This window comes from Hyaena hyaena, unplaced genomic scaffold (genome assembly GCF_003009895.1).
Source record: "Hyaena hyaena isolate Hyena2069 unplaced genomic scaffold, ASM300989v1 scaffold_189, whole genome shotgun sequence".
NCBI classification, from domain to species: Eukaryota; Metazoa; Chordata; class Mammalia; order Carnivora; family Hyaenidae; genus Hyaena; species Hyaena hyaena.
The window spans coordinates 2590263-2614815 of record NW_024080821.1 but is presented as its reverse complement, the minus strand read 5'-3'; the positions used below and the strand labels follow the sequence as shown (position 1 = coordinate 2614815).

The 24553-nt window shown below is 50.1% G+C and overlaps 2 protein-coding genes and 1 long non-coding RNA gene across 8 annotated transcripts in view; 2 read left to right on the top strand and 1 right to left on the bottom strand.

The window, feature by feature from the left end:
• The window catches only part of LOC120237729 (leucine-rich repeat-containing protein 37A2-like), a 56335-nt gene extending 56104 nt beyond the window's left edge, over nucleotides 1-231 (top strand). The window contains 1 exon segment of the mRNA XM_039241128.1: nucleotides 82-231. Within this exon segment, the coding sequence (XP_039097059.1) occupies nucleotides 82-184 (103 nt within the window). The 3' untranslated portion in view covers nucleotides 185-231.
• Nucleotides 9-13775, bottom strand: LOC120237732. Of its 2 annotated transcripts, XR_005530030.1 has the most exons (6): nucleotides 13321-13775; nucleotides 7274-7377; nucleotides 6789-7018; nucleotides 4406-4481; nucleotides 958-1083; nucleotides 9-144 (listed from the first exon to the last, which is right to left on the bottom strand). It is a non-coding gene; the product is annotated as an uncharacterized LOC120237732 (long non-coding RNA). The 2 variants fall into 2 exon arrangements; XR_005530031.1 differs by lacking the exons at nucleotides 9-144; nucleotides 958-1083 and adding an exon at nucleotides 1557-1661 and having other exon boundaries at nucleotides 13321-13774.
• A 7255-nt stretch (nucleotides 13776-21030) lies between these two features.
• Nucleotides 21031-24553, top strand: part of LOC120237742 (pleckstrin homology domain-containing family M member 1-like) — a 54138-nt gene continuing 50615 nt past the window's right edge. For all 5 annotated transcript variants that reach the window (XR_005530034.1, XM_039241154.1, XM_039241152.1 and 2 more), the window contains exons 1-2: nucleotides 21031-22166; nucleotides 22959-23585. Coding sequence is in view for 4 of the 5 variants with exons in the window: in XM_039241154.1 (XP_039097085.1) it covers nucleotides 22078-22166; nucleotides 22959-23585 (716 nt within the window). In the remaining variant the exon portion in view is untranslated. The remainder of the gene's footprint in view (nucleotides 22167-22958; nucleotides 23586-24553) is intronic.

Here is a 24553-nt window from a genome sequence, read left to right as displayed (position 1 = left end):
TTGTCTGAAATGAGGAAGTTATGAAGGGTTGAATTGTTCCTTTCAAGAGTCAAAGCCTTGGCATTCTTCTTCTTTTCCCAGGGAGTCCAGTGAAGCCGCAACAGAGAAGGCTCAGGCCACAGATTCCACTGCTGACGAGCTGACCTACGAGAACGAGACAGGGCATGACACGGTCACCGAGTGAGCCCCGTCCTGCCTCTGGCCGCCAATAAAGTTTATTTTCTCATACTGGCTTCTCAGCATTGCTTGTGAAATACTTATTCTTCTCATATTAAAATGTATAAGTTCATAACCAATTCTAGCCATGTGGTAGGGAGTTGAAATGTAAACAGTTAAAGATGTCTATGCAGGCGACCGGGGCCACAGGCGAGAGAAGCGGGAGCTAGAGTCCCTCGAGGTATAGGCAGTGCTTGCACAAGGCGCCGTGCAGGCAGAGAAGGGCGAGCGGGGCGTCTCTCCCTCATTTCCTGGGTACAGTCAGTCTCTGAAAACTGGAAACCTGTCTTCAGGCGGCTTCGACCATTAAGTCAATTAGTAGTTTCTTCTGGCGCCCTCTCCCCTGGCTCACCAAGCGTCAGTTACTCACAATGCTCCTGACCCCCTGCCCGTGGACTATGGTATCTTTCTGGCCCCTCTGGAAGGTCTCTGGGGGTCACCAGAACACTTGGGTCGCCGGGCCCACCTCCGCTGTCCGGCTAAGGCCTCTCTTCCCACGCACTCCAGCTCAGGCACAGAATGCGTAGTTGGAAGCAGGGGGCTCTTCACCCTTACCAGCTAGTGGATAAATCACATTGGGTTTTCTTGTTTGTTTTCTTTAAAAAAAATTTTTTTTTTGAGTCCTAACCCTTGGAGAGCTAGCAGGGAGGGGCTAGACGGCTAGAGTACAGAAGGTGCGAGAGCAGGAACTAAGCAAGACTGCCCTCCTCCAACCTTTACTCCAGAAAACATACTGCTTACCTGGTCACACGCACGGCCCGAGCCCCTCCTGACCCCGCCGCGGTGGGGCGTGTGCTGCTCGGCCCTCTGCAGTCCAGCCCGGCGGCCGAACCGACCACTGCCTTCCTCGCCCAGCACAGATCAGGGCTGCACGATTCCAAGAGAGAACGCAGGGCAACGTGCAGAAGGTGCAAACATCCCGCTGCTCATGCAGCAGAGGGCGTTAACCTGTCCCAGTGAGGATGTCGGCAAGAGTCCGGGGCGCCTGGGGGCTCAGTCCGTTGAGCGTCCAACTTCGGCTCAGGTCATGATTCCATGGCATGGGAGTTCGAGCCCCACGTTGGGCTCTCTGCTGTCAGCACAGCCCACCTCAGATCCTCTGTCTCCCTTTCTCTCTGTCCTCTCCCCGTCCCGCTCACACGCTCTCTCTCAAAAATAAACAAACATTAAATAAACAATTTATTTTTTTTTTCTTTTTTAATTAATGACATATTTTAGAAAAAGGATGTCAGAGTCAAAATACAGCAGCAAATAAAAGAAATTCTGAATGAACAGTTTGATACTCTTTTTTTTAATGTGTATTTATTTATTTTGAGAGAGAGAGCATGCAAGAGGGGAGGGGCAGAGAGAGAGGGAAAGAAAGAATCCAAGGCAGGCTCCGTGCTCCGTGTGGAACCCCATGCAGGGAAGGGACTTGACCTTACGAGGTGAGATCACAACCTGAGCTGAAATCAAGAGTCGGACGCTTAACCTACCGAACCACCCAGGCACCCCTGATAATCTCTTTAAATAACCACAAATAAATGCTGGTGGCTTAGCGACAGGTGGTGGAGAATGGCACCAACCGCTGGCCACCACGGGAGGCGCCGGAGGGCAGCAGAGGACAGGGCCCAGCCCGGCCCAGCGTGTTTGGCAGGGTGTGTGGGGCTCAGGGCCGAGCGACTGGCCCATCAGTTCCTCTTCTGCTTTATTAGTTTGCTGGTGCTGGGCAAGGACTCCTGTTCTCCTGGGGCCGGTCCAGTTCCCCCAGCGTTTTAGTGAGACTGGCCAACAATTATCTGTCTCTGAGTGGTGACGTCAGTGAGCCAACAGGTATTTCCTGTGTTTAAAGCACAAGCCTAGACAGTAACAGTCATCGGCAGCAGCAGCGGCAGCTAGTTTACTGTTTGCTTACGTGGGGTCAAGCCCTGGGTTGGGCATTTTGCAGTCTTAATTGAGCCCAAGAGTCCGTGAAAACATACTTTATTATCCTCATCTGGCAGATAAGGGGACAGGGCTCAGAGGATGTAGGTAACCTGCCCAGGTGCCCAAAGCCACAAACCCCAAGCTGTCAGTCAGGGGTTTAATCCAGGCCTGGTAACTCCAGAGCCTACTGACCGTTATACTACCACACTGCAGGGCTCAGGGGTGCAGAGAAGTCTAAGCCAGGGTTACCACAAAGAATCAATAATTGCAATAAACGTACTGATGATGAGGACGGTGGCAGCTACTGTTTGTTGAGCACCTGCTTTGGGCAGGGACAGGACTAGGCTCTTTCGTTACTGTCAGGTCACAAGGGCAGAAACTCCTCATGCCAGCTCAACCTCCTTAATGAGCTGTGTGGAGCGGGGTGGGGGCGGTGGTGACTTTTTAAATAAGAGAGGTGGACACAGAGGCAGAGCTGACAAGAAACCAAGAAGAGACACCTGTGCATAGTTGGGCTTCACGAAGTGTGGGCCGGGATTCCAGGAAACTCCATTCTCCTATTTTCGAATATTTCCATTAGTTCAAATGTGGTTCATAAAGTGAAGCTTAGATAATACTGTGTATATAACACTACCTCAAATTTGCACACTACTTTAATGAGTCTCAAATGCTACCCTACCATATATTTTTTTAATGTTTATTTTTGAGAGAGAGAGAGCGAGCGAGAGTGAGACAGCACATGAATAGGGGAGGCACAGGGAGAGAGGGAGACACAGAATCTAAAGCAGGTTCTAGGCTCTGAGCTGTCAGCGCAGAGCCCAACACAGGGCTCGAACCCATGAACTACAAGAATATGACCTGAGCCAAAGTCAGACACTTAACTGACTGAGCCACCCAGGTGCCCCTACCCTGCCCTATTTCTGAATTAAAATTCCCAAGGGTAAGTAAGATTCTACCTTGTCCAGCTTGATCTAGATGGGGCAGTGTTTTTGCCAGAGCCCAGAGGCTTTACCAGGCCAGCCTGGAACGAGCCATCTCTCCTTGGATCAGTATACACCCCCGGCTGTAGCCTGGGAGGGGAGGAGTGCCCAGGGTCAGGTGGTACACGTGATACCTGGGCCCCTAGGATATCTCTGTCTTCATTTTACCATTGGGCAAATGGTCTCAGAGCCCAGCTCCTACAGGAAACCTGAGGGATAGAAAGAGAGGGGGCCGCAAGCCACCAGTTACTAGTGAATGAAAGTTCTCACTCTGATCCCAATGAAACCTGTCAGAGAAATTAGCCATTTTTAAAAAGATCACGAAAGGAGGCAATGATACAGAAAAGACACACGGTAGCGGGTGAGACAAGGAAAGGTTAGGCAAGCCCGGGGCAGGGGTGGTCTTTAAATGATGGGGGGGTTATACTCAAGGAATGTGATACTCAAGAAAATTTATATGTTGTTGTCATGGCAAGTATTATGGTCTAGAGAAAGACTTGGAGCCTGGGGCCAGAGTCCCCAACCATTACGAGGGCATCGTTCGTTAATATGCCAGCTTAGAGGGCCTCACGTCTGTGTGGTTCGACCCCACTGTGTGGTTAGACAGTGTTATTATCTGCTGTGCAACAGATCACACCAAAGTAGGGGCTTAAAACAACAACAGGCAGGGGTGCCTGGGTGGCTCGGTTAAGCATCCGAGTTAGGATCAGGTCATGATCTCACAGTTTGTGGGTTCAAGCCCTATGTCGGGCTCTGTGCTGACAGCTCAGAGCCTGGAGCTTCTTCGGATTCTGCGTCTTCCTCTCTCTTTGCCCCTCCTCCACTTGCACTCTGTGTCTCTCTCTCAAAAATTAAAAAAAATTAAAACAACAATAAGCATTTATTCCTCAAAAAAGATTTTCTTAAATGTTTATGGAGTGGGGGGGAGAGAAAGAGAGAGTACAAGCGGGGAAGGGGCAGAGAGAGAGACACAGAATCCGAAGCAGGCTCCAGGCTCTGAGGTAGCTGTCAGCACAGAGACTGACATGGGGCTTGAACTCATGAATTGTGAGACCATGACCTGAGCCAAGTCAGACACTCAACCAACTGAGCCACCCAGGTACCCTATTCCTCAAAAATCTTGAGTCAAAATTTTGGGAATCGCTTGGGCAGCTCTGGCCCTGGGTCTTTTGTGAGATTCTCAAGATACCACCCAGGGCTGCATCATCTGAAGGCTTGACTGAGTTGGAAGGGTCCACTTCCTAGGGGGCTCTCTCACGTAACATGGCTGCCAAGGGGGTTGGAGGGAGCCCTCAGATACTCACCATATGAGCCTGTCCACATGCCACTTGACTGAATGTCCTCACAGCATGATGGCTGGCTACCTCCAGAGTGAGTGATCTGAGAAAAAGAGACAGAAATGACAGAAGGAGGGGCGCCTGGGTGGCTCAGTCGGTTAAGCATCCGACTTTGGCTCAGGTCATGATCTCACGGTTCATGGGTTTGAGCCCCACGTCGGGCTCTGTGTTGAGAGCTAGCTCAGAGCCTGGAGGCTGCTTCAGATTCTGTGTCTCCCTCTCTCTCTGTCCCTCCCCTGCTCATGCTGTCTCTCTCTCTCTCTCTCAGAAATAAATAAAACATTAAAAAATTAAAAAAAAAAAAAAAAAAGAAATGACAGAAGGGTCCCTTCTATGACCTGGCCACACAAGGCACAGAGCAACATTTAGCAGTGACTTAATCGCTAAATCCAGCTCACATTCAAGGGGAGGGAATTTAGACTCCACCTTTTATTTTTTAATTTCTTTAAATTTTTTAGTGTTTATTTTTGAGAAAGAGAGAAAGACAGAGCTCAAGCGAGAGAGGGGCAGAGAGAGAGGGAGACACAGAATTGGAAGCAAACTTCAGGCTCTGAGCTGTCAGGAGAGTCCAACGCGGGGCTGGAACTCACCAACCGCGATATCCTGACCTGAGCCCAAGTGGAATGCTTAACCGGCTGAGCCACCCAGGCACCCCTAGACTCCACCTTTTAAAGAGAGAAGAGTCAAAGAATTTGTGAACATATTTTAAAACTACCAGAGCCAGGAAAACAAACCGTTCTAGATATTTCAAGCAAAAAAAAGATGTCATACAAGCATTGGTGCTCAACACTGGGGGGGGGCGGGGTAGTGGTGGTGAGTGGTAGGGGCAGGTGCAAATCGCACCCCTCGCTCTCAGGCTACTTTACCACAGCTGCTTCCCACAGATTCAAAGTTGCTGCTGCCACACAGAAAACTTGGGGAGCCCACTGCTGAGGTCACTGCAGATCCCCCAGCCCCAAGCCCGCTGACTAGTAGGGGAATGTGGAGTTGGCCGCTACAGAGGAGAAAAGAATGGCTTCCACCTCCTTCCCACCTTCCAAACTTCACACAGGTACATTTTATGGGCAGAAGTCCGCTGTCAAGGGAATCTGTGAGAAGGGGCTAGAAACGGGTGTCGAGAGCCAATACACATTATCCAACAAACCTCCTGTTTTTGGTGGGCTTGTGGGTAGGTGTTCAATGCTTTGTAAGGGGGGGGGGGGCGCTGTCTACGTGGAGGAACATGGTAGAGAGCAAAGTCCGAGACCCTAACAGGTGTCATTTGAGCCGGGCAGCAGTTGAAGCACGGGATGCTGACGACATCCAGTCATCCCCACAGGTGACTGTAGAAGCGCCTGAAGTTGATTCTTAGTTCCATCTCTGGAATGTTCTCACTGGAATTTAAGCTAGATGGACCATTGGCAGCGCAGTATCTGAGAAAACAGGGCCCCATCCCAAAGGGCTGCCAGAGAAAAGATGTCCATAGGGGAAACATGATTGTTCAAAATATAGCCTTTGGACTTCTATACTCAAACATCCCTGGGATGCTTATTTAAAAAGCGGATCCTCGGGGCGCCTGGGTGGCTTAGTCAGTTAAGAGTCCAACTTTTGCTTAGGTCATGATCTCACGGTTCGTGGGTTCGAGCCCCACGTCAGGCTCTGTGCTGACTGCCAGCTCAGAGCCTGGAACCTATTTTGGAGTCTGTATCTCTCTCTCTCTGACCCTCCCCTGCTCACGCTATCTCTCTCTCTCTGTGTCTCTCTCTCTCTCTCTCTCCTAGAAATTAAAAAAAAAAAGCGGATCCTGAAAATAAATTGATTTTAATTTAAAAGACTGATGGGGCGCCTGGGTGGTGCGGTCAGTTAAGCATCCGACTTCGGCTCAGACCATGATCTCACGGTTCTTGGGTATGAGCCCCGCGTCGGGCCTGTGCCGACAGCTCAGAGCCTGGAGCCTGCTTCAGATTCTGTGTCTCCCTCTCTCTCTGCCCAACCCTCCTCCCCCCATCCTTCCGCACACACCTTGTCTCTCTCTCAAAAATAAACATTAAAAAAAAAAATTAAAAGCCTGATCCTGCACCCCTCCCCTGATGAAAATAAACAATACCAGACACTACTTAAAGGAATCCAGACAGATTTCCTTCAGTAACAGTATTGCAATAGTGTAGGGGAAAGTGTTCATCATGAGCAGGCACTCAACTGGGATTATTACAGGGGTGATTGGGTATTTCACAGGGAGGATGGGGGACTGGGGAAGCGAATGAGTGGGGGTTCTCAGAAGTGAAAGCTTACAAAAAGCAGGAAGGGTCGCTGGCCCATACGAGACCCCCCTTGTTTTGCTAACTGACACTTATCAAAGTTAGGCTCCTACCTTCTCACAGAAGCTGGGAGACAGGGGCCCTCTCTTCAGTTGTTGGCTGGAATTTAGCAGCATCTCCTTCAGACAACCGTGACTTTCGCAGGCAGGCACTTTAAGGGAGGCTAGGGTCCCACTAGGGACGTGGCCACGAGCCGCTAGAAACTAAGTTCGTGTTTGTTCACGTCTTCACAGGCCAAGCAAGGCTGAATCAAAAAGAGGGCTCGGGGGAGCCTGGCTAGCATCTGGAGAGAGTGAGAATCTGTCACCCTCCAAACCCACACGCCCACCCCTCCGGAGCCTGGGACCACTTTGATAAGCCTTTTTATGCTTCACCAAACTACTGAAGGAGGACACGGAGGACCGGGAGGTGGGGGAAGCAGAGGTTCTCTGGCGGCTTCGGGGCTGGAGGTCAGCAGGGATTTGCAGGTGCTGGGGGGGAGGGGGGGGAAGGGCAGAGCAGATTGAGGATGACCAAGAGGCTCAACTGGATTCTTAACCTGGGAGTCCCGACTGGTCATGCTGGCCAGCTCCTCCCCCGATGGGATCAGGGCGTCTCAGGCCTGGGGAGCACCAGGCACAACCAGCTCTGTCTCCTGAGATCCTGGTGGGGATGGAGCACCAGCTGGGTTAGGGTTAGCCCCAGCTGGGGGTGGTGGGGAGCACTCTCATTCAAGAGGAAGAAAAGTCCTGAGGTCCTGAAGCAGAGCCAGGAACAGCTGCATGTGTTCGAGGGCAGCGTGGAGTGTTTCAGCTTATGGGGCCATAGGAAATGAAGATTGTCTTACTATCTTTTGCCACAGCAATGTTAATAAACCATCCTCAAAACTCGGGATGCTGGGAAACCGATTCTCATGGGCTGGCCGGTACCGCCGAACCTTAATGCCCCCTCGCTGGCTGGGTCAGTGCTGCTTCTCACTGCGGGTCTTTTCCTCCCATGGTGCTTCCCGCCCAGGCTGAAGAGGCAGCGGCTACCCAAGAGATGCATCAGAGAGCGAGCAGGAAGCCATCGGGCCTCTTCAAGCCAAAGCACGGGACTGTCACACTTTCATTTCTGCCCGTTTCATGGGTCAAAGCAAGTCACATGGCCCAGCCCTGAGCCAAAGAATGGAAAAGTACACCGTGTCCAGGAGGAGACGTGGGTGCGGGGAGGGCCGGTGAGTCTATCCCACCCAGAATGTAACTGAGTCCTGGTTTAGAGGCTTCACATGGTGGCCTTGCTCTTCTAGGCATCACCTGTGAGTGGAGCAGAGTGAAAGACAGCCTCAGTGTCAATGTGAAGATGCCACCACAGTTCTCTATTAGGTTGGGAACACTGACAAGGCAAGAATCACATCTCCTTCCTCTTCTCAACGCCTAGTACCAGACCCTGCCCTCGGGGCTGACTCAGGGTTTTGTTGGGTGAATTTGAGACCATTTCTTCATTCTCTGCATACAATTCCTTATGTAAGACAGACTGACCTCCTAAAGGCCAGCACACTGTGCTTTCTGTTTGCCCCATAAGCTGCAAAGGGACTGTGCCATTGGGAACTGGGATTTGTGCCTAGATCTGTCTACACCGAGTCCTGTATCCAGTCCCTCCCATGGGGACCTCCTGAAGAAGGGACTTCCACAGGTAAACATCAAAACAGGGTGCAATCTCTAGTGAAATTTCTTTCTCCAGAGGCCTTTTGAAACTGGAAAGATTCACATTCCTGAAATATGCCAAGAGGGAAGCTGTCTAAAGGCACAAGGCTAGTGAGGTATCTGTATGGACTTAGGGACAATTTGAAAAACAGTGAGATTCACTGTCAAGGCCCCCGCATGGCTCCTGGCCTCCCTCATCATCTCTTTTGCCATCTCGTCAGAGCAAAGGCAGAACCCGCCCCAGACGCTGTGCCTTAACTGCGGCCTTTCCCTGCAGACTTCACACTCCAAAAGAGAACCACCTGAAGAAAGCCATGATTAACCCTAAGGAATGTCACCATCACCACGGGATACCAGGCACCGGGCATGCAGGCGGAAAGCATATTTTAGGGCAGTGACTCACGGTAAGTTGTTTCCTCCAGTCCCTACAATGGACTGGTCAATGTCAAGCTGTCTCAGGCTCAGGCTGATAAAAGCACAGCCGCAGGGAACCTCGTGTTGTGGGTGGCATTGTCACGATACAAGTATATACACACTGCTGATAACTTGCCCAAGTTCACAAAGACAGTATATCAGTCGCCATTTATGCTCCACGTGAAAGAAATCCAACATATGCTTAAACCAAAAATCTCATACAGTGTATTGGCTCATATAACCAGGAAGCCTAAGATCTTTGAGCTGGCTGCATCTAGCTCTCAAACAACGTCATCCTCTCCCCATCTGTCACCTCAACAGAGGGGGCTTTCCTCCGTGATGGCTTCACGTCCCAAAGGACGCATGCCCCAAGATTGCAAAGAGAGTCATTAGTAACCCCAACTCTACCCTGACGTGGAGCAAACCTGACAGAGGAAAGCCCATCTTTGAAAGGCCTCTGATTGGCCTGCCTGGCCCCTGTATCTGGCAGGAGGAGGCGCTGATTGGCCAGCTATGGTCATGTGCACCTGCAAAGTCAGGCCTTAAACCCATGCTTAAGTCCCTGCTAAAGCACAGGAACCCAATGGAAAGTCAAGGGAGGGGTTGTTTCACCGCAAGTTGAGGGGGTGAGGTGGAAAATGCAGGATCGGACATGGAAGCTAGATTGAACTAACCCTAAGCCTAAACTCGGAACAAGCTTTCACACGTTCATAGATGCTGTGGTGCTAAGTAAAACACAAATTCACTTAAAAGCAGGAGTGCCCCTTGTGGGGATGAGACTGGCTGTTATAGGGAAACCAACTTGACAATAAACTATTAAAAAAAAAAAAAAAAAGAGCAGGAGTGCCTTCATAGCGATTTTTGGTCCTTATGTATTTTTTGTCCCAATTAATAAATATTAAAGGTATAACTATAATCAAGAGCAGATCCAAAGACCATGCTATTTTTCAATATTTGATAGGGATTCTTAATTGCGGATGTGCTCCAGCAGGTTTATGAAAGCAAGGAGAGAAGGGAGCCAGGAACAGTCCAGCCCAGGAGGCAGCAAAGGAAGGTTCCGGGAAGGTAGCTGAGGGAAATGGCACTAACTGCCAGGCCAGAGCACCGGAGCGGAGTGCAGGAGTGATGATGGCAGGCTGCACAGAGAGAGAAGAAATTAAACCCCGGGGGGCAGGGGACAGAAATGAGTGGCATTGAACTACATGAGGAGGCTCTGCGCTGAACGATACTTACATAGTCACAATTCTGTAAACGCTATCAATGATGGGGCAAGGGTGACAGAACTAAGCCCCAGGAATGGACTGGGTGGGGGGTGTTGAAGACCTAACTCCTTGCTCGTGTTGCTAGGAAGTCCACAGACAGGCTCTAAACTGGATGAATTGAGGTGCCCGTGTAGCTCAGTCGGTTGATGTCAGCTCAGGTCATGACCTCACGGTTCGTGGGTTCAAGCCCTACAGTGGGCTTTGTGTTGACAGTGCACTCCTGCTTGGGATTCTCTCTCTCCTTCTCTTGCTCTTTACAAAAAAATTTTTTTTTTACATTTTTAATGGATTAACCAAGAGCTAGAAATGCAAGATGGCTGGAAATAAGTACCAGAAGATTCAGCTAGAAGTAAGGAGGACCGAGGACTGGTGAGCTGACCCAGGAGGGTGGGGATGGTCGAAGGAGGGGGAAGGCAAGAAGCTTCTGTGGTCATTACGTTTCCTCACCATTTCATTCCCTACTATTTGGACTGTAAACTATATGCATAATAACATTTGGGAGGCTTAAAAAAAAATCCATGCTTTTGTCAATTACACCTCAAAGCTTTATTTGTGACCAACTTTATTGAGATATAATTGACAAATAATTTTTTAAAACCCTTTAAATCCACTTTTTAAAAGAGAGTGAGAAGAACCAGCTTCCTACAACAGAAGCCAGGAGAATATTAGCTACTCCGGTTTCAAGAGAAACAGCTGCATTAATACTAGTTTGATGATTTCATTCAGATACCAAGTAAGGATACATCTGGGTCTCAACCCAGAAAGGCTCTCACTCAAGTGCTCAGACAGCAGTTAAAAACAGAGATCCGACTGGATTGGAAAGGTAAGAATTAGCCAAACCTGTAATAGTAATAGTAATAATAATAATAATAATAATAATACAGCTAGTCATCCTCCAGTGCTTACCAAAGACCAGAAACGGTCCTGAGGATATTATCTTAGTTAATCCTCATGGCAACTGATATTTTCCCCAATTTACAGATGAGGAACTGAGGCTCAGATAGTTTGGGGAACTTCCCTGAAGTCACACTCTCTGGCCCCTCCGCCTGAGGCGAAGGGGCCTCAGAGTGTTGTGATTTACTTCTCTTTTCTAATCTTGAATCAGACTTAGAAGTTTCTATCTCTGGTGCTACCTCAAGGGGCCCATGAAAACCACTGACTGGGGCAGTGGTCTTTACCCCACATTTGCTGGGTTGTGCTGGGCCCTGCGCTGTTTTTGGAAAGGCCTAGAAAACAGTGTGGGGTAGAGCTGTATTCAGACCTAAGCATTCCTGGCTCCAAAGCCCACTTGGTCTGACACTGAAGGATGATTCTAGCTCTCCAACTAGAATTGGAGCTGGGGGGAGAATTCCAGGGTACCTGGTAGGAATTGTGTGACCTTGGGCCCCCAAGTTACTTAAACTCTCTTAAGCCTGTTTTCTTATCTGTGCTATGGGGATAACAATGGCACTCACCTTCAGGGTGGTTGATAAGGATAAATCAAAATTCCTATCTGGCAAACAAGAGGAGCTTCTACTTTCCACAACTGTTAAATCCCTTATACCCTTCAGCTCCTAGGTTAAGGAGAGATGCTCACATTTTTTTACACTTCAGATCCACCAGTGGTAGGGCAGGGGACAGAAAAGGTGCTTAAGCCTAAACTCTTGGGCTTCATCCCAGAGTGACTCTCCAGAGCAGGCATGGGGTTCAGGAATCTACACGTTGGACCCCCGGGAAATCCAGATGCCTACAGTTCTCCTACTTGGCTTTGAATAACCATGCACAGTGCTTGAAATCTAAGCTGACACACCAGGGCCTTTGTGAATGTCTGAGCCCTTCCTGCACTGACCTCCAGCCGTGTCTGGATGAACCTCCTCCCTTTCCCCATGCCCCAGTCTGTCTTGATCTCTCCTTCCATGCAAGTCCCCTCCCCTTACTCTGGTCTTATGTCCTAGCTTCCTCTCCACCCTTTCAGTGCACCCTCCCCTGAGCTCAGCCTGCGTTCCCACCCACCAGCCATTTCTCTCTTCACCTGCAAAGTCCTTTTCCTGTGCCCACCAGGAAGGCTCAGATAAAAGGTGATTCCTCCAGGATAACTTTCAAGGCCTCTTCTCTGACACCCTGGCACTTGGTGTGTACCTTTATTATTGCTCAAATAACAAGGTAATGTGAGTTTTTTTTCTGGCCTCAGACTCTCTGGTAGACTCATGGTCCTTGATTGGTGGAAATGTGCACCAGAGTAAGATGAAGAGAGGAAGTCAAGCCCTTAGACTTTGCAGAGGGGCCGAGAGGCCTGAGAAGTAAGAGAAGACCAGGAGATGGGGGCTCCTGAAAAGGTAGACAAGAGCGGGGTGCCCACCACTTTTGCAGACAGCAGCTGTGCAAAACTTCACTGGAGGAACCGAGGCCTGCTGCTTGCTCCATTTGGGAGTGGGGGTGCAGGACCATGCTATGTCAAGAGACTGACGCTCTTCATGTGCTAATTATAACCAGAAACACTATCCTTTTGCCCAGGAAACTGGATTGCCTTAGTAAACTCCTTACTTTCCAAGTTCTTCAACATTAATACTTTGCTTCTGTGTCCTTATTTATTTATTTTTAATGTTTGTTTACTTTTGAGAGGGAGAGCACAAGGGAGGGAGGGGCGGGTGGGGGGCGGGGGAAGAGAGCATCCCAAGCAGGCTCTGCACTGTTAGCGCAGAGTCCAATGGAGGGCTCGAACTCACAACTGTGAGATCATGACCTGAGCTGAAGTCGGACACTGACTGAGCCACCCGGGCGCCCCTCTGTGTCCTTATTTCTAATTGCCTGCTCAACTGTTAGCCATACTAAATGTACTCCGATTCATCTAATCGAGGAGAGGTGGTTCTCACTCTTGCGGAGAGAATTAGTGAAGGGGTAGCCAGCACACATTCAGGTGCCACATCTCCAACAGCTGGTTTTAGAAATGGAAACAGGCACTGGGACCCCTTCCCAGGAAGGCCAATGGAGCGCCTGGCCCAGATCAATGTAGCTTTCTTCCAAGAACTCTCCTGTTCCCAACATCCCCAAAGTCCCCCTGGACCTTCAAGTAGCAGTACCTCTCCACTCCAGCCCTCACCCCACCCTCAGGCCCTAAGATCCGATCTGACTTAAGCCTGCAGGTAAGTGTCCGAAGCACAAGACATCCCTCCCCACCCTCACCAACCGCAGCTCTTGATCTTTTGTTCTGAGTCCATCTGAAAGAGAAATGTCAACTCTACCAAGGAAAGGAAACAAACAACTACCTGGCTAGATGAGAATAACCAGACCCTTAAGCTTCATGTCTGGGGTCTGACGGGCACCAAAAGGCTCTCCCTTGATGTAAGGGGTGGTCAAATCCTGCATGCTTTTCCTGAGAGCCGCCAGGCGGGAAGCACCAAGTGAGCTGATGCCCTCAGGGAGGCAAAAATAGGGTAGGCATTATTGGTCCGATTTTACAGGTGGGAACCTTCACGCAGGAGGCCAACTCACAGCCCCAGTGTTAGACTCCAGGCGAAGTCATGAACCCAGAAGTCAGGCGCAGACACTGCTGGAGGCGGGACGTAGGACACGTTCCGCCCGACACTGGTGGGCCAGCCTGGTCGCCTCCCCTCTTAGCGCGCATCTCGGGTCCCCAGAGCCCAGAGCCTCCCAGACCGCTCAACGGCTCCGGGGCTGGTAGTTTGGGCTTTCCTGAGCGCTGGCCCCTCCCCCCCGTCCCGCCGGCCCTGCGATTGGCTCCGCGTTCCGGGGGGGCGGGGCAGGACGCCGAACCAACGTGATGGCGTCAGGCGCCGCGAGCGCCGTTTCCTGTTGTCACTGACCGGGAGGCCGCGGCGTCTGGTCGGAGGCTTAGGGGCTGCAGTGACCAAGAGTGCTCCCGGCCCCCTCCCCGCTCGCTCTGGTGAGTTAGGGGTACGGGGGCGAGAAGGGTGAGAAGGGACGGCGGGGCAGAGACGCGACCGGCGATGGGTCTCCAGCCCTGTCCGTGATCGCAAACCTCTGCTTGCTTTGAAACTGTCCTGCTTCAGAGCTTTTTCCCTTCCCCGCCTGAGCCCCGCACTCTACCCGACTCGGACCCGAGCCTTCAGCCCAAACAGCCAGTGCTGACCCGTCCCCTCCGTCTTCTCCACCCGTCACCCGAGCCCAGCCCTTACCTCAGCCCCTCACCACCGGTCTTGCGTCAGTGCAGCCACACTCGACCCCACCGGTAGCCCACTTCCAACCCCGAGCACAGCCACTTCCCTCCGCCTTCCTCGAACGCATCTCATTCTCACTCCTCAACCCCTTTGGCAATCCCAGTGCTCCACACAGACCTCCTCGAGTCCCCCCACCCCCACCCCCAGCCCCCACTCTCCGTCATTCTGGTTTATCCTTTATCTGGCTCAAATTTCTTATCCCAGTCCCCCTGCTCAGTCCCCCAAGGTCTGCTCAGCCCAAACACCCACCTCTCTCTACTCTCATTTAATACCGACCACGAAAGTAGATGATGCTCTATTGAGCTTAACCCCCTCTTGATAACTCTGATCTCAGCCCTGTCTCAAGTCTTGTATGTGTCTTCTTGTCCTCAGCCATTCAACCCCTAACTTTCGAGGTTACCACATACTTTCTTCCATCCTCAGCCAACCTGAGGCACTTCATTCCTAAGTCTTTGCTAAACCACCCCCCAACTCTGCCCCCCCCCACAAGTTCCTACCACCCCTACCCAATCTTGGTAGATGGAGGTTTCATCTCTTCCCCCGTTTCAACTCTTCTCCCAACTCTGGGATGTGTGGCCCACGTTTGATCTGAGAACTCAGTGCAATCCTCTGCCAACCCGCCTGCTGCCCTCAACACCAGCAGCAACCTAGGTGCTTTCTCAGAGCCAGGCAGTGGTGAACACCTCAGCTGATGCAGGGCCTCAGACGGTAAGTGTGGAGGAGTAGAGAGCCATCTCCCGTGGGTCAAGTGTTTTTCCTGGATGTCAAGTCCCCTGTACCTGTCCTCAAGGATTGTGTTTCTGGCATCCCTGTTACATTACTTGCGTTGGCTGCTGGCATGGTAGGTACCATCCAAATACCTGGAAGGCCAGGGATAGCTACTCATTCAGCCCGGAGCAGTGGAAGCTTATCGCTTCCTCTTGGATGATGATCTTGAGAAACTCAAGGAGTCCCCCTGTGTGGGGTTGGCTGTGGTCCCAGAATCACGTCCATGTGCGTTGCCCTGGCACTTAGAAAGGACCCTCACCCAGTGCTCCTCCTGGCCAGAACTGGTTGTAGATTAGTCCCACTACGGAACGTACCAGAGGTGACGTTACATATGAAGAGTATAGGTGAGGATCCTGGGGTCGCTGAAGTCTGCATGGAGGCTGTTGAATCGCTGCCTCTTTTTGCAGGTGCCGGATCATTGAGTTTTGACCATTTTGATTACCCATGAACACAGAGAGCCAAGTTATCTCAGAGGAGCTAGACATTCTTGAGGCACCCAGGCCCCCTTTTTAACATTTATAATCTCCTGGGCTTTTTGGGTGCCCATCCCCTCTAAGTTCTGGTGGCCAAAGGATTGGCCATTTGACAGCGATTGTAAAAGGGCCCTAAAGAGGACCCATTGTCTTTGCTTGCCATTTATAGTCTCACTTCTTTGAACACTGATTGTCCTTTTACCTTCAATATCCCCCTCCGTTAAGGTGCGATCTATCTGAAGGGTTTTAGCCTGTTGGCAGCTTCTTGTAGCGGAAAGAGTTCCAGAGTGGCCCCACCACAGAAAAGTTGTATGCCTTAACTTCTTACAGTCAGAAACAGAGATACCTGCCCTGAGCCTTTTTATGTTAGTCGTCTGTTCATTCAGCAAGTATTTTTTGAGCGCTACTGCGTGCCGTGCACTGCTCGAAGCACTAGAAATGAAACGGCGAATGAGTCAGGCATAGTTCCTGCTTTCATTCATTCAGAGTTTGGTCCTTGACAGAACTGTAAGGGATCTGGGACAAGAATATGGGAGAGATGGGTGTTTTGGGGCGGAAGGAGGGAGGGAGGAAAGAAAGATACCCGGTGTTCATAGACTTCACATTTCTGGCCTTACCCACTAGCCTTTGGACTGGGAATCACAAGCTAGAAGTTTCTTGCCCTCCAGCTGGTATTCATTTGCTTCATTGCCCCTGTTTCCCACCCCTCACAGGGCTCTTGTCTAGAAATCCAATTTTCTTCAGGTAGAAGGAGGTGCTATTTCCTCACTCAGCATTCACATGTCTGAAGTTTCAGCTGTCTTTCTGAATCAGAAGATAACTTTGTCATTTGTTTCCAACTGAAAACCCTGACTCATCACCTGGCACAACAGCTGGAGGGCTTAAACACCCGCCTGCTGTTGTGCGTAGCCAGGTGCAGGATCGAGTCAGGCCGTAGAGACGAGGCTGTCCCGGATGGCGGGAAGTCTCTGAGAAGAGGTTGCTGTTTGCTGATGAATGGAGTGCTTCGAAAGTGGTGAAGCCAGCTCATCCATTTCTTCTTTTAATGTAAGTCTCATCTGAGCCCTTCTCCTCTTTTCGTTCTTCCTTAGTCTCTGGAGGAAGTGAAATCGGATGTTTATAGAGGGCCAGGCAGTATCACGAAGAGAATCAACGACGATTCCTTCCTGGGTGTTGGAGCATACAGAAACCTGGCTGCTGTGGAAGGGACCTGTGCTCCCCTAGCTGGGGCTGCAGATCCGATGGGCAAGATCATTTCCTGTTAGTGTTAGGCCTTCTTTCATACAGTGGAGCTTCTGACCCTCACCTGAGGTGTGTTTCTCCTGAGCCTCAATTTTCTCCTCGGTGAAATGAGGGCTAATAATCCTTCTCTCACAGGATTATTTTAAGAATTAAATGCGGTGAGAGAATGAGATTCCGGGCCAGAGTAAGACAGTCTGAGGGGCAGAGGTAGGCTAAGGGTGGCTTGGGAGTTTTCTAAAGGCAGATGGCACTCACCTCTTCTGCTCAACTGCACCGACGGTGTTTGAACTCTCTGCCTGCTCTCTTCATTCCGGGTCTCCCGAAGACACACCCCTCTTTGGCTCGCTTCTTGGTGTCAGTGAAGACGGTTCTGAGGATAGAAAGTGAAACTAGTCCCTTAGTGCTGCGGAGTGGGAGCCTGGCCCACCCAAGGAGCCTGCTGGAGTGCCCACCTAGCAGTCAGGAGACCCAGAGGCCAGAGATCTCCCGTCGTAGCCAGCTGTGGGCCTGTCTCTGAGCCGTTTCCTGCCTTCCTGAGACTTTCTAGAACAGACAGGCCTAGGTAGGGGGCTTTGGCTTCCTGCAAAAAGAGATTTGCCCTGGACTTTGCCCTGATCCCCATGTCTCGGTTCTGTATTGTGAATTGTCAAGTGGCAGTTTTTCTGGATTTCTCTGCACTTTTGTCATTTTGTGGCTTTCCTGACAGTTTTAGGCCACAGTTGTCCCTTGTTTGGCCCTGCTCTGACCTCTCAGTGTCAGTTTACTTTGGCTTTTTTTTTTTTTTTAACAGACCCTGACTTGACCAGAGCACCCACTTACTGATCAGCCTCCCCGCCTCCAATGAATTCTCTATTATATTCAGTTAATTAGTTAATGAGGCCTTCATGGACCTGCTATTCAGATTGTAGAGGCCCAAGCCTCAAGGCTGAGGGAAGGGCAGTGTTAGAGCTTGAGGCTCTGTCTGGAAGGGCAGGCCTGAGGGGAGACCTTAGGCCCCTGGAATTGTCGAAGGGGATTGGATGCCAGGGTCTCAGAGCCAGAGAGCCTGAACTTGGCCTGCAGGGCTGCCTAGGGTAGCCTTGAAGAAACCCAGCCTCTAAGATCAGGCACGATTTCAGGAAGAGGGACTCTGTAGCACGGTCCCTTTTCCTGGTGCCCTGGTGGCCAGAGCATGGAGCTGGTCACCAGAGGAGGGTCCTGAGAATCCCAGGTGTGTAGGAGCTTGAGGGAGAGACAGATGGGCGGTGGCCAGGGACCAAGCGTTCTTCTGGCCAGTCTGTTGTGTGCTGACTGGAGCTGGTTTGGGGGTGGGGGGGAGTTGGCCTCCACACACACCTCCCTCCCTCTGCGTGTCCTTACTTAGGAAAGTTGGCGCTCGGTCCTGTCAGATCCAGAGGCCAGGGCTTGAATCAGAGCACCTTTATCATTTGGGGCCACCCTGATGCTCCCTTGCACCCTGTCACCTGGGCCCCCAGCTGAAGAGCCCTCCTCCCAGACCCCCCGTTCAGCTCGGGTCATGATCTCACGATCTGGGAGTTCACTGCTGTCACCATCTTGCCCACTTTGGATCTTCTGTTCCCCTCTCTCTTTGCCCCATTCTTACTCTCTCTCTCTCAAAAATAAAATAAACCAACAAAAAAAGAAGGTGTACAAATGACCCATAAGTTCATGAAAAGATCCTAACATCATTAGACATTAGAAAAATCTATTCAAAATCATGAGAGACTTCTTCATACCCCCTAGGACGGCTAGAACCTAAATGACAGATAATAGTACGTGGTGGTGGTATAGAGAAATTGGAACCCTCATACACTGCAGGCGGGAATGTGAGATGGTGCAGGCATTAGGGAAAGCAGATGGGCAATTCCACTCCTAGGTATGCACCCAAGAGAATTGAAAACATAGGTCCACAAAAAAGCCTTGAGCATAAATGTTCCTTACAGCATGATAGCCAAAAGGTGGGAACAACTCAAATGTCTGTTAACCAGTGAGTGGATAAATAAAATGTGGTATGCCCATGCAATGGAAGTTTATTTGGCAATAAAAAGGAACAAAGCCCCGATACGTGCTACAGTCTAGACAAACCGTGGAAACCTGGTAAGTAAAAGAAGCCAGATACAAAAGACAATGTACTTACTGTATGACTTCATTCATACAAAATGTCCAGAATTGGCAAATCCACAAAGACAGTAGATTAGTAGTTGTTGGAGGAGAGGGGAACAGAGAGGAATGACTGCTAATGGGCACAATGTTCCTTTTCGAAAAACATGAAAATGTTCTAAAATTAGGCAGTGGCTATAGTTTTACCATTCTGTGAATACACCAAAAACCACTCAACTGTATAGTTTAAAGGAGTGATTTTTAGGCTATGTAAATTGTCTCATTAAAGCTATTACAAAAAAGAAGAAGAAGAAGAAGAAGAAGAACAACAACAACAACAACAACAACAACATTCGACTTTTCAGAGAACATTAACATGAACTGTTTGGGGTAGAATGAAAATAAAACAGTAAACTATCCATAATCCTATCAGCTAACAATTCAAACCAATTTTTCTGTATTCCCTTCCGATCCTTTTCCAAAATACCACGTAGGTAATTTTGACATGCTTCTATCACCACAGACCTGTCTTTATCTTTCCAAAGGACATTACATATATGTATTTTACAAGTGACTTACATAAGAGACCTTAACAGAGTTCTTGCATATGCCAGGAACCATGCCAAGTTTAAAGACGCAAGAATGAATAAGAAATGAGTCCCCCCCTTAGAGTACCCCCCACTCCCCAGGGCTATATAGATCAGGAAGTATTCATTCTGTTTAACAGATGAGGAAATTAAGCTCAGTGAGGTTAAGTGAAATGTCTTAGGTGACTCAGCTGGTGACCGACAGAGCTGAGACTAACATCGGCCTCTAACTACCAGGTCATGGACCTTTCTTTTTTTTTTCTTTCTTTCTTTTTAAAGTTTATTTATTTATTTATTTTAGGGGCACCTGTGTGGTTCAGTCAGTTACATGTCAAACTTCAGCTCAGGTCATGATCTCACAGTTCATGGGGCTGGAGCCCCATGTCAGGCTCTGTGCTGACAACTCAGAGCCTGGAGCCTGCTTTGGATTCTGTGTCTCCCTCGCTCTCTGCCCCTCCCCCACTCACACTTTGTCTCTCTCAAAAATAAATAAACATTAAAAAATTTTAAATAAATGAAGTTTGTTTACTTTGAAAGGGAGAGCGAGCATGAAGGGAGGGGTGCAGAGAGAGAGAAAGAGAGAGAGAATCCCAAGCAGGCTCCATACTGTCAGCATAGAGGCGGATGCAGGGCTTAAACTCACAAACTATGAGATCATGACCTGAGCCAAAATCAAGAGTCTGACATTTAACCGACAGCCTCCCAGGCGCCCCGAGGATCTTTCTTCATGTGGACGACGATCCTGTTTTCTTGGTGCTTTTCTTGTTCTAAAGGGGCACTTGTTGCCTCTTCATCAAATCATAGTTTCCTAAACAAGGTGGGAAGCTTCACCTTTGCCCCAGATGCATCACCCCAGCTCCTGCAGCTGTAACTGTGATGGGGCCAGTGTTCAGACACAAGATTTCTATGGCTATCAAATGACTGAAGTTCAGTTTAAAAAGCAAAACAAAAGAAAAATATACACCTATCTTTGCAGAAAAATAACTATCTCTGGGTGCTTTAAGTACGTAATTTTCCTTTTCTCCTCTGTACTTTGTCTTTTCATTCTTTTTAAAAATTTTTTTAATGTTTGTTTATTTTTGAGAGAGAGCGAGCGAGACAGAGTACAGGTGGGTGAGGGTCAGAGAGAGAGAGAGGGAGACAAAGAATCTGAAACAGGCTCCAGGCTCTGAGCTGTCAGCATACAGCCCTTCTCCGGGCTCAAACTCACGAACCATGAGATCATGACCTGAGCTGAAGTCGCCCGTTTAACTGACTGAGCCAGCCAGGCGCTGCTCTTTATTTCCTATGATTAGTTTGTGCAAGTTTTGCTGTATACACACACACAGGTAGACGTGAGCACATGTGTGGGTGCACACGTATTTGGTGATAAGCACATGCCAGCAGTCGCCATAGGATCTTCTAAAGGCCTGTGTTGTGTCGCCATAGGATCTTCTAAAGTCCTGTGTTGTGTCTGACACCGACTAGGTCATCAAGAATAAGCTGGTGGGATCAGTGAAGGCTTTGCAGAAGCAGTACGTGTCCTCGGACACGGTGGTCACTAGCGAAGACGGAGACGCCAACACTATGTGCAGTGCCCTGGAGGCTGTATTTATCCATGGCCTTCACGCCAAGCACATCCGAGCCGAGGCCGGAGGGAAAAGGAAGAAAAGTGCCCACCAGAAGCCTCTGCCTCAGCCTGTCTTCTGGCCCCTCCTGAAAGCTGTCACCCACAAGCGAGATCGGCAGGGGAGGTTTCGCTATGGGGAGGAGTTCAGAGTGGGGGACACCAGGATCTACCACTCCAGCTGTACAGCAAAGGAGACGGGGGAGATGGGGGTTATTGTTAGACCAGCCTCAAGAGCCCCTCAGACCTCAGGCAATGGCTGGTCGCCTTTAGCAGGAGCCACCTTTTACCACATGGTGGCAAAGGGCAATAGTTGGGACAGAGAATGTGTGGCCTGCAAAGCCTAAAATCTGTACTAAGTGGCCCTTTACAGAAGAGGTTTGCTGACCCTGCCTTAGAATGTTTGAACATCTCTATGCTAAGTGTTATACTCCTAACAGGCTATGGCATTTTTTAAAGAAGTGGAATCCAGATCATCTGAATACTCACCCTGGGACATTTGTCTCTGCGGCCCTGCCCCTGCTCCCGGGCTTTGGACAAGCGGCTGCTGGCACCGCGCCTCTAAGGGCTATTAAATGCTACCCTCAGCCCGAAGGTGCCTTGTCAGCCTGTATCTTCCTTTTCGTGCTGCCACTGCCCTGGCTCAGGTTCTTACCTCACTCCTGGGTGACAGTGGCCTTCTAATTGTCCCCCTTATCTCATTCTGCCTTTCCTTAGGTCAGGCAGCCGCTCGACATTTATTGAGCTTACACGCACCTGAGCTCATTCCCTGAGCCCTGTGGAGCCTGCCCTCGTGTGGGCAAGACGTGCTCGGGGCACTGTGATAGTCAGAGGAAGGGCATTTACATCAGACAGACCCAGGGTCTGCAGAACCGCGGTCACGTCAGTCCCCTGTGCAAAAACTCGCAGGCTCTCCAGCGCTAGCCTGGAGTCCCGTTCACTTCGCTGGGGCCCCAGAATCTGTATCCTGACCAGGTTCCAGGTGATTCTGACGCACAGCCAGGTGTGGGGACCCTTGCCCCTCTTTGCCTCACTATTGGATGATACCATGCGTTACCTGACTTTGCCGCCCAGTCAGCCGCCCCTCCTCCGATGCTGTAATGGGAGTGCTCAGCAACGGGAGTGCTCACTGCTCAGGTTATAGAGCTGCTGCTTCCCTACCCCCAGGGCCTTTTTCTTTCAGTCCTTGGTGCCTAAATGATTCCCCTTCCATCTTTGCCTCTTGAAATCCCTCAAGGCCCAGCTCAGATACTGCCTTTCCTGTGGCATTTTTCTTACTGCAACCTGGAAATGATTGCCTTCCCCCGACCCCGGCTCCACTGACGGCAGGAATCACCTCCATGTGCCCTTGAAAGGTGGTAGCCCAGACTGAGAGCAGGACCATGTCTGTATCCCGTATCTTCACAGCTCCAAAGACCCGGCACTTAGGGGCTCATCAGATGTGTGCTGGATGAGCAGATGGTGGCCAGGGTGCCTGGGTAGTTGAAACGAAAATGGCAATTATCCTTCATAGCAGCAACCTCAAAGAGTTGGGGGCTGTCGCTAAATATTTCTTTTTTTTTTTAATTAAAAAAATTTTTTTTAATTTTTTAAATTTATTTCTGAGAGAGAGAGACAGACAGTGTGAGCAGGGGAGGGTCAGAGAGAGAGGGAGACACAGAATCCGAAGCAGGCTCCAGGCTCTGAGCTGGCTGCTCGAACCCACGAATGGTAAGATCATGACCTGAGCCGAGGTTGGACGCTTAACCGACTGAGCCACCCAGGCACCCCAGTATTTCTCAATTCCCCGTAGAACACTACTACCCGAGACTTTTTCAAGCCCGTATATACTTGCAGTCATTATTACTGGCTCTTGCTGGCTGGTGGATAAAATAATCCTTTGTGATTTGAAATCATTTCTTGAAACCAGCGTGTCCTTCTCACCCCCAGACACATTGTCTCCGAGTTGGAGCACCTGATCTTTGTCAGCACGGACGTGGGCCGCTGCCGGGCCTGGCTGAGGCTGGCCCTCAATGATGGCCTGATGGAGTGCTACCTGAAGCTGCTCCTCCAGGAGCCCGCCCGCCTGTGCGAGTACTATCAGCCTACGGCCCTGCTTCAAGATGCCAAGGAGGGCGAGTTCCTCCTCAGCTTCCTGCAGGGACTGACGTCCCTGTCCTTCGAGCTCTCCTACAAGTCCGCCATCTTGAACGAGTGGACACTTACCCCACTGGCTCTCTCTGGGCTCTGCCCACTCTCTGAGCTCGACCCCCTCACCTCACCTGGGGCAGAACTACAGCAGAAAGAGTCTCTGGACTCGATTTCCCATTCCTCAGGCTCCGAGGACATCGAAGTCCAGCACTCAGGCCATAAGATCCGACGGAACCGGAAGCTCACAGCCTCCTCCCTCAGCCTGGACACGGCCAGTTCCTCCCAGGTGTCTTGCAGCCTAAACTCTGATAGCTGCCTCCTCCAAGAGAATGGCTCCAAGAGTCCAGACCGTTCCGAGGAGCCCATGTCCTACAACTCCGACCTGGGGGCGGCCAATGCCGATGATTCAGACCCATCACTGCAAGAGTAAGTGCCCTCCCCCATTCCTTCTCCTCCCCCTTCCTTCCTTCTTCTCTTCCTCTTTCCCTATAGCATGTGATTGCCCGTGACTGAGCATTGACCCCTATGAGGGCATAAAGGAAAAGGGGACTGTCTTTCTTCCTCGGGGCCTCAGGTTGCTGGGCTCTGTAACTGGAGGCAACATGGGGCAGTGAAGAGAATGGATTTAGGGAGGGCTCAGAGCTGGATCAGGCTGAAGCTCTGCCCCTGGCTGATATTCAACAAGTTACTTCATTTCTCTGAGGCTTGGTGTAAAATAGGGCCTCGAGAGAGGAAGAAACTAGTAGCTCAGAGTTAGATTTACAACTTCCAAAAGATGCAGTGAAGCATGGTGCATAAGGGCTCTCCTTCATGACCTCCCAGAAGGCCTCTGAAGGACGCAGAGCCAGAGCCAAGCCTGGAGGAGGCGGTGGACAAAAGGGGCCAAGCAGGTGTGTGGAGGAAGACTACAGGGAGCAATGAACTTGACTATAGAAGGGACCCTTGGCAGAGCTATCTCGTTTTAAAATTTTTTTTCTATTTGATTTTAGTTGACACACAATGTTATATTAGTCTCGTGTACAACATAGTGATTCATCATCTCTCTATTTTATACCATCCTCACCACAGCAGAGACTTCTCCATTCAGGCCCTTTTTAAATATTAATTTTTAATAGATTTATGGGGAAAAAAAATCTATCTATAGTGAAAAGTCTTTCCCACCTTTAAAATCATAATTATTCCTTACATTTTTTTTTTTAGTTTATTTTTTATTTTTGAGAGAGACAGAATGAGCAGAGGAGGGACAGTGAGAAAGGGGAACAGATGATCTGAGGCAGGCTCTGTGCTGACAGCAGAGAGCCCAATGCAGGGCTGGAACTCACAAACCATGAGCTCATGAGCTAAGCCAAAGTCAGACTGAGCCACCCAGGTACCCCCTTTATATATCTTTTTTG